Consider the following 12,773-nt stretch of genomic DNA (forward strand, 5'->3'; position numbering starts at 1 on the left):
TCCCCCTGATGCACGCCAACACCTCCTCCTCAGGTGCCGCTTGCCAGAGCCCACGGCCATCTCCCGCTGGGCACTGGACACCCCTCTCTGCCCTCTGTGCACCGCCCTGCGGCCGCCCCAGCCCAGCACGGGGCTGGAGAACCAGGCCCTGCTGAGGCCCGGCCCTGCCGAGCGTCCCGGGCAAGTCCCCGCGGCAGGACCCGTCCCGGCGGGCGCAGGCAGGGCTCTCCCCGGCGGGGCGGGCACCAAGGGACGGAGGGGGCCCTGGCAAGAAGGGCTTTGCTTCTGGGAAGCTTCGAGCTGCCCGCGAGGGCTGAAGGACAGCCCGGCCCAGCCCGCGGACCCCGCTGCTCCAAGCCCTCCGCCACGTCTCCCGACACCCTCCCGGCGGCCTCCGGCGCCTCGGGGCAGGAACGGCCGCAGGGCCGGCGCCGGGGCCGCCTGGGCCCGCAGGGAACGCGCTGCTGGGCCCCCAGCCCCCTGCGATGCCGGCCGAGGGGCCGCGCTGCCCGCTGCCGCCGCCCGCCCTCCGCGGCAGCGCCGGGCTCCGCGCCCAGGGGAGGCCTCAGCCCCGCCCGGCCCCGCCGGCACTTCCGGGGCCGGAGCCGCTGCCGCCGCCGCTTCCGGCGGCACTTCCGCTTCCGGCGGCACTTCCGCTTCCGGGAGCGGCGCGTGCCATGGCGGTGTTGGCGTCCAACCCCACCAACCCCGTGGTCTTCTTCGATGTCACCATCGGCGGGCAGGTGGGCTCGGGCGCTGCGCGGCGGGGCCGGGGGCGGCAGCGGGAGGGGCTGCGGGGGTGAGCTGGGGGGGGCGGGGGTGCGGGGGTCGCAGGGGCCGGGGGGCAGCCGGGGGGGCCCGGAGCGGGGGGGGCTCGCGGGGGGGCTCCGGGAGGGGGGTGGCGGGGTGCAGGGCGGGGGGACGTGCCGGGGTTCCCTGGGGGTGTAGGAGCGACGTGGGGGGGTGCGGGGGGGGTCGAGTGCTGGTCGTGGGGTTGGCGGGGGGCGACCGAAAGCGCTCGGAGGGGAGCAGCGGGAGGGAGGTGCGGGGCAGTCGGGGGCTGTGGGGCTGCAGGGGCGCGGGGGGAAGGGCTGGCAGCAGGGCTGCAGGGCAGGGGGGCAGGGGTGCGGCGGGAGGGGGCTTGCGGGGGTGGGGGGTGCGGCGGGAGGTTGAGTTTGTGGGGGTTCCCCGGGCGCGGCGGGGGGAGGCTGGGGGGTGTGTTTGTGTGAGGGGCCCAGGGGGCTCATGCGGCCCCGTCTCCCCAGGAGGTCGGCCGCATGAAGATCGAGCTGTTCGCCGACGTCGTACCCAAACCAGCAGAGAACTTCAGGTGAGGAGCAGGCGGCGTTTCTGCAGCTCAGCCCGGGTGGGGGCTGTGAAGACTTTTGGGCGCAGGAATGGCTCAGGTGGCAGTGGCCAGTGCCCCCCAGAGGCGCTGCACTGCTTTGCTCCTCTCTGCGTTCCCAGAGAGATGCGGCCGTGAGCACCCCGATCCCCTGGGGAAGGGCACCTGGCTGGAAGGGGAAGGGCTGCGGTCCCGCTCTGCTCCCTCTGCGGAGCTTCTCGTGCGCTCGGTGCCCTTGGAAAAGGCCGCACCTTAACGGCAGGGCCACGCAGGTCTCTTGGCGCTGACTGAAGGATGCACCGCTCGGGCGTCCCGCTGCCACGGCAGAGATGGATGTACCCTGTTCTCTGTGAAACACGGGGTCTGCTCCACGTTCACTGCCCCTCACGGCCTCGGTGTTAAATATCTGCGCTCCTCAACTGCAGGCAGCAGAGCAGTCTGTTTTAAAATGGCAGTGGGGAGGAGTTCCTGCCGGTTCCGTTGCACTGGGGTCATCCCCGGTGCAGCAAGGGCAGTCCTGCACACCAGTCAGTGCATGTTGGCTGAATGCAGCCCTCTGTGTCCTCCGGGGGCAGATGTGCCTCACGCTCTGCTCTCTTTTTTGTCTTGCAGGCAGTTTTGTACGGGTGAATTCAGGTAAGCGGGTTACGGGGTCCTTTAAAGTAGCCTGCTCAGAGAAACAGGGCTGGGTGAGCAGGAAGAAGGCTCACTTGGAAGTGTTTCTTACTCTGCCAGTACAACATGAAAGAGTTGCAGAAAACCGCTGTGATGAAGTTGTGCTGAGCTCGGTGCGTCGCAGGGGTGGCAGACGTTCCCTTTGGGCATGACTTTGTTCGTGCTCAGGGTGCTCTGAAAAGCCCTGTCTGCAAATCCCACCTGCTCGTGCTGCAGATGGCAGTGGGATCCCCTAAAGGTGCTGGTGTGGGTGTTGTAGGGAACCGTGTCATTTAGCGGGCAGAGCCCACTCGAGGTTTGCCTTTGCCTCTGGTAGCACCAGCGGGGAGCCAGGCTGCAGCACTGGGTGGTGTATCAAGGCAGTAGTAACGTGTAGGACAAGCCTTTGGGACTCTGGATTCCTGGGAGGGTTTTGTGTTAGGATATGCAGTAAGTTGCAATGATTTTCCTTTTCCTTTCCTTGCAGGAAGGATGGTGTCCCTATAGGTTATAAAGGAAGCACTTTGCACAGGTAATTCCTCTGCTTTTGTTTAGGCACTGAAGTAGCAGTTTGAGCTAGATGTGGTTTGGAGAGCTGCCTCAGGCATTATTGGTCTGGGAGGCATCTGTAGGTCTTGGCTGATACTGTCCTTCTGTAGATCTGGGGCATTTGGGGGTCTGGGGTCCCGGGGAGGGATCCCCCGTGCCTGGTGTGTCAGGTCAGAGACCACGTTCTGGCATCTGTCCTCTAATCACTATCCCTGCTCGAGCAGCAATGGGTCCCAAATTACCCAACAGCAACGAGTAGTTAAGCTTTGTTGTAGATTTTAGACTGTAGCATTCACAGACGCTGATAACTCTCGTTGTGCAGCGAGGCAGAACTCCTGTTTGCCCCATGCTAAGCTTCTGGAGACATTTGTCTGCTGAGAACTGAGTATTGTTCTACTTCTTTAGGGTAATAAAGGATTTCATGATCCAAGGAGGTGACTTTGTAAACGTAAGTACTGGTCTATTCCTTTTGTGCTTTTCCTACGTGGTACATTAAGCAGCTGTTTCCAAGGGTCCGTGCTGCTCTGTGGGATCTGTTGGCTCTCTTTTGAGGTACTCAGTAGTCACTGCAGGATTCCTCCTAGCATAGCTGCTGTCTTACTGCCACAGACTATAACGTACTTGAAACCAAATCTTGGGTGAGCATAGCTTCTTCTTCCCAAAATGGAGCCCGGGGACTTGGGGTGCCCTTAAAGCGACAGCCAGGGGTCCAGGGATGCAGAGAGAGGCACACCAAGGGGTCCAGGGTGTCCCAAAACTCAGGCTGAGAACCCAGGAAGCACAAAAAGGGACATGGGGGTGTCCAGTCCCCGCCTCTTGTGCTTGCAGGGCGCCCTGCTGGAGAGAGCCTGCTCTGCCGAGCCCGTCTGTCTCCCACGCAGGCGAGCCTTGCAGGCAAGAGGAGGACAGGGGTCCACAGAGTGTGCAGGGAGGTGGGAACCTTGGAGAGGTGGCCTTGGGCAACCCTGTGCCCCTGGACACAGTGCGCCTTGGCAACGCCCTTGGCAACGTGGCCTGTGTACCCACAGAGAGGTTCTGAGCACCCAGGCCCCTCCCAGCCCCCACTGAGCCATTTATGATGTCAGCGCACGGCCCCCAGTACAAGGGGTTCTGGCACAGGCCCTGCACACACAGTACCTGGTGGTGCTGCCAGTGCTGTGCCAGTGGGCTGGTGCTGCCAGTGGAGCTGGTGCTGCTGGTGCAGGTGCTGGTGGAGCTGGTGCTGGCGGTGCCGGTTCTGCCATCGCTGCTGGTGGTGGCTCAGCCCGCAGGCAGCTGCCCGTGCCCTGCCACTCCTTGGGGTTGGCTCCTCTGTTGGCAGCCGGCACCCGGCAGTGCCCACTAAGTCCTGCCTGGCAGCGCCCCCCAGGGAGAGGCAAGGGGAGGCGGTTCAGTGCCCATCCCCGCCGGGCCATGAAGAGGATCTGGCGGTGGCTGTGCAGGAGGGCCAGGAGCAGGGGGGCAGGGGAGGGTCCCGAGTCCTGCAGGAGCAGCGGTGGCCATGAGCTCCAGCCGGAGGGCCGGGACGAGCTGCACCGTGCAGCCACCACCGGCAACTTGGCCCCAGCGCGGCCGCTGGTGGAGGAGCGCGACACCCACTGCCGGGACAAGGCCGACAGGTAACGGGGTGCAGGCAGGCGGGCGCTGCCTGGGAAGCTCCGGGGCTCTTTTCCTCCCCTGGGGCTTAGCTTTGTTCCTGTGGGTGTTTGTCCTCGAGGGAGGTCACTACGGAAAGGGCGGGCAACAACAGGCCCTTCTCCTTGCCATGAGCTGTGCCTACGACTGGCTCTGCTCTTTGTCTCTCCAGGCGCAGGCGCAGTGGCAGCGCGCGGCCTGTGGACCCCAGCAAGCGGGAAAACAAGGGACAAGCTGCTCCAGGCCAAGCCAAAGGGGTGTCAGCATCCAGCGCTCCCCGTGGGGCAGCAGCTGCTGCAGCGAGGCGGCGTGCACCCGCCCTGCGGAGAGCAGGTAGGACTCTCCGGTGTGGAGGAGGGATGGGGAGAAGGCCTGTCGCCTGCCCTTCTGGCGGCTTGCCGTGGAGACGGGCCGTTTGGAAAGGATGATGTGGTGTGGCTGATGATCCAGGAAAAAATGCACTGCCAGGCCTTGTCCCTGGAAAGCAGAATTCCCGAGACGCTCATTCCTTCGGGGCTCGTTTCTGATCACCTTGAGCCATCCCGTCATCCCCCTGGCACACAGAAAAGGCGTGTGCGCTAGAGGAGACGAATTCCCCCGCAGGAGAAGAGACGTGTCTGGAATCTGCATTTTGACAAGTCCCCCTGGGTTTGGGGTGTGTGGCTGTGCTAGGATTGTCTCTGCAAGCACGATGATTGGGAAAGCACTGTAGGCATCAAGGAGCTGCGTTAGCTCACTCTGGTTTCAAAAACGTGTGTTTTTAATGTAGATGAGCCTGCCGCCTGCTTGGAGTCGGCCGTCCGTACGTCGTCATCAGATGAAGAAGGCGTCAAGGAGAGCAAGAGCTTTGGGCAGGAGGTATGCCAAACCAAAGATTTTCAATTCGAGTCCTCCTTTTAGGATTATGTTCCATGCTAATGCAAAGCAAGACTTTTCCATGAATAATGTCTAAGGCAGAGTTATTGAAAACTCTTTGATAATCTGCTGTCAAGCTGCTGGCAGTCCTCGCCTGGTTGTATGAAATGCTGCTGCTACCTCCTGGTTTGAGCTGATTTCCTAAGTGCTGTCCATTTGTGTTCTTCAACTTTGAACAGGCAGAAGATGTCAGAGCCCGAATACCGACGGTGGGGTCAGATTCATCCCCTTCCCACCTGAGCCCTGGGAGACATGAGCCATCTGAAAGGGTCGATGGGCAGGTGTTTCAGAGAGAATGTCACCAATGCCTTCGAGTGCAAGAAAAGCTCCATGAGGACATCGCTGAGATGCGAGAAGGAAACAAGAGCTTGTCTCGGCAGCTGAGCAAAGCCGAAAGAAAAGCTGATGAGCTGGAAAAGGAAGTGGAGCAACTGAAAAGTGCCCTCTTGGAAAAGACATCGGCTTTAGACTGGACGGAAAGAGAATTACAAAAGGCCAAGAGGCAGACACTGGACTGGTGTGGTGTATGCCTTCTTAAAGATCAGAAGAGAGCAGATGCCACCAAGAAGGCAGAAGAGCTGCAGCAACAAGTGGCCCAGCTCCAAAGTGAAAACTTTTTGCTGCGTCAGCAGCTGGGAGACGCGCAGAACAACAACTGCCTGGAACAAATGGTGAGTGGTGGTGCCTCTACATGCGAGGCCGACAAGGTAGAAAAAGAGGTGAGGTGAGCGCTGACCAAGACTGACTTAAAGGAGAGCAGTTCCCAAGGCTGTCTGGCGCTTCTAAAAGTCAGCAGGTGTACGGTCCGTGCGCGGGAGTCCTTCGCTCGGCTTGGTTCTGTTTTGCGCTGGGTTTGTTGGAATCGCGGAAGGTTCTGACAAGCCTTGAGATGTTTATAGACACACACGTACGTAGAAACGCTGAGGCCCGCGTTGGGTTTTGTTTGTGGAGCAGAACAATGGCGGGAAGGATGATACACAGAGCTGGCTCTAGGAAGCCTTGGCTCGGGTCGCTGGAGAAAGGGCTGCAGTCCAACGACAGCTCCCGCGTTGGCATCCCGTTAGATTTTAGCATTAACTTAAGGAACAAGCCAAACCCCACAAAGGCACAGTGTCGGCATCTTCCGAGGAGAATGTGCTGGGAGACAGAAATCTTCCCCAGGAGATGACATTTCTGTAGTTGTCTTCACTCGCCAGGGGTGACTGGAGACCATCAGCTGTGCAGATGCCCTCTTCTGCCCGTGGATGCGATGGCTTTGCTTTGCGATGCACTTAGAAAAGTGATCTCGGCCTGTGAACTAGTAACTGAAAGTCAACATACGGACTTGGGCTTCTTTTAATTTGTACTCCTGTGCCGTTGTTTCCCTAGAGAACAGAGGCACGGCTGCAAGGAGAGCTCGCTGATGCTGTCAGAAAGCAGCACACAGCAGAAACTGCACTGAACGCTTCGACGCACCAGTGCAATCGCCTGAAGGCAGAGAACTCCCGCTTGCAGGAGGACCTGGACAAGGCTAAGGCCAAGGTATGCAAAGGCTGTCAACATGTTCGTGTCTTTGAAGCTGTTCTTTTCCTTCAGCAGACAATATTCTGGGAACAAATACAGGAGAGATTTGTCTGCGCACGTCACAAGCGTCAGACTAGAGGGTGCTTTCAGCTCCTTTCTCCTGCCCTCTCGCCTTGCAAAGCTGATCCGCCTCTTCAGGGGGCTTGTTTTGAGGCTGAGGGGCAAAGCAGTGGCTTGGGGGCAGCATCCGGGTGGGGAAGAACAAAGCAGCTGTGCTCTTCCGAGTCTCGCTTCTGTTCCCACACTGTCCAAAAATTGTGGCCGTGAGATGAAACCACAAGCCACGTGCCCCCGAATGTCTCTGGCCTTGGTTGTTTTCCCTGCAAGGTTTCCCCTGTGTCGATCTCTGCACAAAGATGGTGTCTAGTTCCCTGGCAGTGGTGGTTGGGGGCAAGGAAAGTGACCTTGGTTTGCCGTTGTCTCATAAGCCAGGCTTCGCCCTCCCTCTAAGGAAGGCCTTGAAGCTCTTGTCCCTCCCCCCGCACTGTCCTCCCCAGCCATTAGCACAGGGGTGTGCGTGGGAGAAGGAACGGGGCACCGTGGTGGAAGCCAAATGAAAGGCAGCGACCGCGGTGAAATGCCAAAGAGCATCTCCAGAGGCACGGACGTGCTATGATGCTGCAGGAGGAGTGGAGCGCCTTTGCCACGGAGCCTTTCTGGAAAGGAGGGATGGGTGGAAGCTGGAGCAGTCTTGTTGGCAAGGGCTTGAAAGGCACACTTACTTTCAGAAATCCAAGCGCCTTTTCCCTGGGTTGAAATACAAACTCAGGGCACTGACAGCCATGATCTCGATGCATCCGTTGGATGGAGTTTCACCGAGATTTGAGACCCCTCTGCTCAAGGCAGATTGTTTTTCCCCACATACAGGCGTGCGAACTCTCCGCAGAGCTGGAGCTGCAGTCCCAAATATCTCTGAAGCTCGAAGCTCTAAATAAGGAGATGGGACAGATGGTGACAAGTCTGTCAGCTCGCTTGGCGACTCCTGGCGCGGGTCACACCACAACAGCGCCGGAAGAGAAGCAATATCTGAGTCTACTCTTGGAGGTCAGTTCATGTTCCATTTGTATCTGTGGTCGGCGTTGCGTCCATCTGTGGTTGCGGTCACGACTTTTAGGTGTTTTGTCTTGGGCACATGGTTCTCTTTGTTAGTGCTGTGGGTTTGGCTTTCCCGTAGGGAAGCCGGGGAGCTGCAAAAGGCTGCGCCAGAGTCTGTGTGTCGTGTGTCGTGGCACCAGTGCGCGTGAAAAACACGCAGCCGTTTTGCTGCTCCTCGTCCAGGCAGCGTTTAGGCTGTTTAAGAGCTTTTCTGTAAAAGTGGCGGAAAGAGCAGATTTGTTGAGAGGGGTGGGCATTGTCTTTGTCTTCCTGTTTCTTGAAGTTGCATCTTCTCTTGTAGGTACAGGCAGCCGCTGAAGCCAGAGTAGAAGAGATCAACACCGCTGTCGCCTCTTGGAGGAACGAGCTGGAGCAGATCATTAGAGCTCAGGCTCTCGAGCTGGAGAGAGCAAAGGACAAGCAGGAGTCGACCGCCCTGCTCCTGGCCTGTGCACAGGCAGAATTAAAGAGCTCCGACAAGCGTTTCTGGGTGATGGAGGACATTGCAAGAGTTCTCAGAAACAAATTAAATAAGTAAGTCCCAACGTTTTCTTTTTTTCCCCACGTAACACAATAGGACCCTTTTCATCGCGGCTTTCCCAACCCACGTCCCTTTCTTGGATCTGGTCAGCATGATGTGCGCACTTCTCCAGAGCCCACCTTGGGCTCTCCCATGGCAGAGGCCTGGTTTTGTTGCTCTTGACGGACCCTGAAGTAACCAAGCTGACCAGGCCTGTCCGGAGGGTGTTCTAGTTAGTTTTCTTTCAACAGTTTTCTGTAGCCACCTCCTCTTCCTGCACGTGCGGTGCAAAAGAGGAGCTCCCTTCCCCTTCTGCTGTTACCCTCCAGCTGAGGAGAGACACATGGGAAAAGGCAGAGGGGACAGAAGAGGAGCCTGTGAGGCAAAAATAATCTATTTGCTGTCCGTTATAACGGTGCACCTTCAGTGTGTGTTTACCGTGGGAGGAGGGAAAGAGCCCGGAGTCCTTACTACCTACTGGGAAAGGTCTGACAAAGACCTAACACAGACTGCTTGGAAGCCCGAGCAGCAGCACGTGTGGGTGGCTCGGAAGCCTGTGTTCCTCAGCCCAGCAGTGCAGTGTCACACCTGGGGAACCACTTGGTGCCACTATGAGCAACAGTCGTTCTTGCACGCTCCTGCATTTCTCACAGGGCTAATGAGAGGCTAGCAGAAGCCAGGAGGAGCAACGGCGACACTGCAGTCAGAAAGCGGAGTGTGAGCAAGACCAGGGGACCGAGCGTAAACCCATCGGGCTCAGGTAAGCGGCTCCAGATGTGATTCTTCAGTGCTCAGGTGGGTTAGGGATTACGGTTGGGTTTTGCCTGGGATACTGAAAGAGCGGAAGCCTTTTCCATGTAATTCCTGGTCACGTGGAACCAGGAGAGAGAAGTTGCTTGCTTATCCCGCAGAGCATGAAGCAGGTCTTGTTAGGTGGAAACCCAAAACAGGGAGCGGGCTCTCCAGAGAAGAATTTCATAACAATGGTTCCTCTGGAGATTCTTTCGTGGGCTTTAGAAAGCTAGTTGCCTGATGGTCAGACGTGGAAAATCTTATTTCCTCCGTTGCGTGTGTCCCTTTCATTCTTTCTGGTTTCCTCTGGTGGCCTTAAATCTCTCCAGACCTTCACAGCGTCCTGTCGCAGTTGATAGTTGTCCATTGACTTTGTGGGCTCGCCCTGCTGTAGAACTAACATTGGATCTTGCTTTTTCTCTCCCAGCCACCAGTGAACGTCAAACCAGATCTGGTGGGGATTGTCCCCCGACATCTGCTCTTCCGCCAAATGTCAGCGAAGCCTGGGATATCCCTTCTGGGGCAGCACCGCCCGATAGCGACATGTTGAAGGAGAGTTATTAAAGTGGTAGAAAACACTCAGGAAAGTTGGTGAAAATTCTTTGTCTACCTGGTTCTGGAGAGGACCTGAAATCTCTCTTCATTGCTTTAGGACTTCTCCTAGTAATGTCGTCACTACCTACTTGAAAAACCAGGAGAGGGTAGTACACACACCAGCCCGTGGGCCAGTGCCAGCGCCGGGTAGCCCAGGCACAGCCCCGCCATGGCACCGGCACGCTGCTGCGAACGGATAGTCACCTTTAGGGTTTGCCCACCCCAAAACACCCGCCCCAGGGGAGCGGAGGCACCCATGGGTGCCATCCCCACCATAATGGGGGGCTCCCGGGGTGCCAACGCCTGGGAAAAGGGTGTCACCGTGTCCAAGATGGGCTCACCCAGTGTCCGGTGTCCGCCCAGCACCATGGGCGCCAGCGGCGTGGCACGGGGCCACCGAGCAGGGCTGAGCTCTCCCCCGCGCCGGCCTCGCATGCACCCAGCACCCGGCGGGATTTGGGGACCTGGAGGAGATGTGGGGGGGTGTCAGGGTGCGGCATGGGACACCTCAATTTATCCCCCAGTGGGGTCCCGATTCGGAGCGTGCCGTTCCCTCCACTTTCTGGATCGCTTTGCCGAAGGGCCAGAGGAAATACCCGGCCAGGTCCCAGCAGAGCCGCCCTGCGGGGACACGAGCATCAGCTCTGTTGGGGACACACATGTCCCCTCCAGGGCCACCCTGCAGAGACCCGGGAGACCCCAGCACCCATCAGAGCAATCGTTTTGGGCTCAGCCAGCCCTTCGTGGGGGTGCCAAATGCAGGACTCGCCATAAGGAGCCCCCACAACGGTGACAAACACCACGGCAGCCACGAGGACATAGAGGAGCGAGAGCCACCAGCCGAAGAGCAGCAGGTAGAGGACATTCCCACACGTCACCATGGACCCTGGGGGAGGGGAAGCACCGGATGGGACCCTTGTCACCTGCAACGGCCCAAATCCATGCCGTCACCGCACAGGGTTGTCCCCAAGGCCAGCCACCTCCGGAGCCCCGGATGACGTTGAGGTCAGAGTAGAGCTCCTTGACGATCTCTGATCGGTCCTCCCAGGGCCGCGCTGTCACGTGGCTCTTCCATTTCTTGAAGCCAAACTGCAGAGATTTTTAAAATTTTTTTTTTTTAGAGGGTGGCGGGAAGAAAAAGAAAACGTATTACAGCCATCCAGGAGCACCTGTGGGTGCCCCCACCCATGCCACAGCCACCCACATTATAGTTGTTGGAGAGCTTGTTGGCCTCCACGGCGTTTTTGGCCGTCAGGTTGCTGCAGGCAGCAGGACAGGGGGGACACAGCTGCAGGCGAGACAGAGGGTGACGAGGGTGTAGGACCCTTCCCCCCAGCACCCCGTGCCCAGCACAGCCCACGGTTGACCTTCCCTGGGGGGACACGGGGACGGTGCTGGTGACAGCCCAGGTCACCCAGGTCACCCTGCACGTTGTTGATGGCGGCGCAGTGCCGGTCACAGAGGGAGCCCCGGCGGGGGCCATCGCTGTCACCCTGGGGCTCGGTGGCCTCGGGGGCATCTGCGGGGGGGGTGGGGGTGGGGGCTGGAGTCACACTGGGGCCATATCCTGCCCGGGCTCAGCACCACAGGACACCCAGGGGCTGCTGTGCTGGGATGTCACCCTGGTCCCCAAACCCCACAGGGGACACACAGAGCCCCCGGGGTGGTGCTCAGGAGGGGGGAACCCACCAGCCCCCAGGATGAGGAAGGGGAGGGGAATCCCCCCAGTGCCCAATGTGATGCTCAGGAGGTGGAACCCTGCTGGTACTCAGGATGGGGAGGACCCCCTCAATGCCCGGTATAATTGTCAGGAACGGGGGAACCCCCCCAGGTGTGTCCCCCCACCTCACCGGGTGCATCCTGCGTGCAGCAGCGGCGGCGGGGGAGGCTGGACTCCCCCTCGCTGGCCATGGCGGGGTCTGTGCGTCCGTCGGTCCCTGGGTCCTTCCCCGGGAGGTGCGGGGCATGCGCGGGGCGCGACCCCCCAAAACCGCCCCCCCTTCCCACCGGGAGGGGCTGGAGCTGACCCGCCTCCGCTGGGGCCTGGGGTGCACCTAATAACGGGGTGCGCGGTGTATCTGGGTGAGGGGGGCTGGGGTGTACGGGAACCGGGTACACAGGGACGGGGGTGCGCGGGGATCCGGGCGGGGGGGGCCGCGGTGTATCGGGGTGCGCAAGGATGTGGGCTGCGCTTGGACAGCGGGCGTGGTATATCGGGGTGCAGGGGAAGCGAGGTGCACGCTGTGTGGGGGTGCACAGGGTCGGGGATGCACGGGAATCGGGGTGCGCGGGGCTGCGTCACGCAGGAAGCGGGGGGTGCGGTGTATCGGGGTGCATGGGAACTGGGGTGCGTGGTGTATTGGGGTGTGCGGGGCTGGGGTGTAGAAGAATCTGGGGTGCACAGGGAGCGGGGTGCAGGGTTTACCCGGGTGCACAGTGCACCGTAGCGCACGGGGAGTGGGGTGCACAGTATGTTGGGGTACAAGGGAGAGTGGGGTGTGTTGGGGTTCACAGGGAGTGGGGTGCACGGTGTATTGGGGTACAGGGACTGGAGTGAACGGTGTGTTGGGGTACAGAGGGACTCGGGTGCACAGTGTATGGGGGTGCACAATGTATTGGGGTACACGGGGACTCGGGTGCACAGTATGCTGGGGTTCACGGGGAGTGGGGTGCACGTTGTATTGGGGTACACGGACTGGGGTGAACTGTGTGTTGGGGTACAGACGGACTGGGGTGCACAGTGTATTGGGGTGCACAGTGTATTGGGGTACACAGGGACTGGGGTGCAGAGTGTATTGGGGTGCACAGGGAGTGGGGTGCACAATATGTTGGGGTACATGGTATATTGGGGTACACGGGGAGTGGAGTGTGTAGTGTATGGGGGTACACAACGAGCGGGGTGTATTGGGGTACAGGGACTGGGGTGCACGGTCTATTGGGGTGCCCAGGGAGTGGGGTGCACAGTATATTGGGGTACAGAGTGTATTGGGGTATCCATGGAGTGGGATACGCGGTATATTGGGGTACACAGTGTATTGGGGTACATGGTGTATTGGGGCATTCAGGGAGCGGGGTAGACGGTATATTGGGGTACCCAGTGAGCAGAGTGCA

General features: G+C 59.6%; 1 protein-coding gene and 1 long non-coding RNA gene across 2 annotated transcripts; both read left to right on the plus strand.

The window, feature by feature from the left end:
- Nucleotides 1–684: 684 nt before the first annotated feature.
- Nucleotides 685–4,337, plus strand: LOC141952496 (uncharacterized). The gene is made up of 4 exons (XR_012631637.1): nt 685–743; nt 1,266–1,330; nt 1,958–2,531; nt 2,954–4,337. It is a non-coding gene; the product is annotated as an uncharacterized LOC141952496 (long non-coding RNA).
- Nucleotides 4,338–4,542: 205 nt separating this feature from the next.
- LOC141952774 (uncharacterized) lies at nt 4,543–9,645 on the plus strand. Its single transcript, XM_074890614.1, has 9 exons — nt 4,543–4,596; nt 4,787–4,838; nt 4,953–5,041; nt 5,278–5,769; nt 6,467–6,619; nt 7,529–7,705; nt 8,058–8,290; nt 8,930–9,036; nt 9,496–9,645. Exons 1-9 carry the CDS (start codon nt 4,543–4,545, stop codon nt 9,630–9,632), a joined length of 1,494 nt encoding a protein of 497 aa, XP_074746715.1. The 3' UTR covers nt 9,633–9,645.
- The last annotated feature ends 3,128 nt before the right edge of the window (nt 9,646–12,773 follow it).

This window comes from Strix uralensis, chromosome 20 (assembly GCF_047716275.1).
Source record: "Strix uralensis isolate ZFMK-TIS-50842 chromosome 20, bStrUra1, whole genome shotgun sequence".
NCBI lineage: Eukaryota > Metazoa > Chordata > Aves > Strigiformes > Strigidae > Strix > Strix uralensis.

Excerpts from the sequence above, each read along its gene's own strand:
- LOC141952774 (XM_074890614.1), top strand. The coding sequence starts at position 4,543 with ATGGGGAGAAGGCCTGTCGCCTGCCCTTCTGGCGGCTTGCCGTGGAGA. Across the intron at positions 4,839-4,952 it reads CAAGTCCCCCTGGGTTTGGG|ATGAGCCTGCCGCCTGCTTG; the intron begins GTGTGTGGCTGT and ends TTTTTAATGTAG. Across the intron at positions 5,770-6,466 it reads ACAACTGCCTGGAACAAATG|AGAACAGAGGCACGGCTGCA; the intron begins GTGAGTGGTGGT and ends TTGTTTCCCTAG.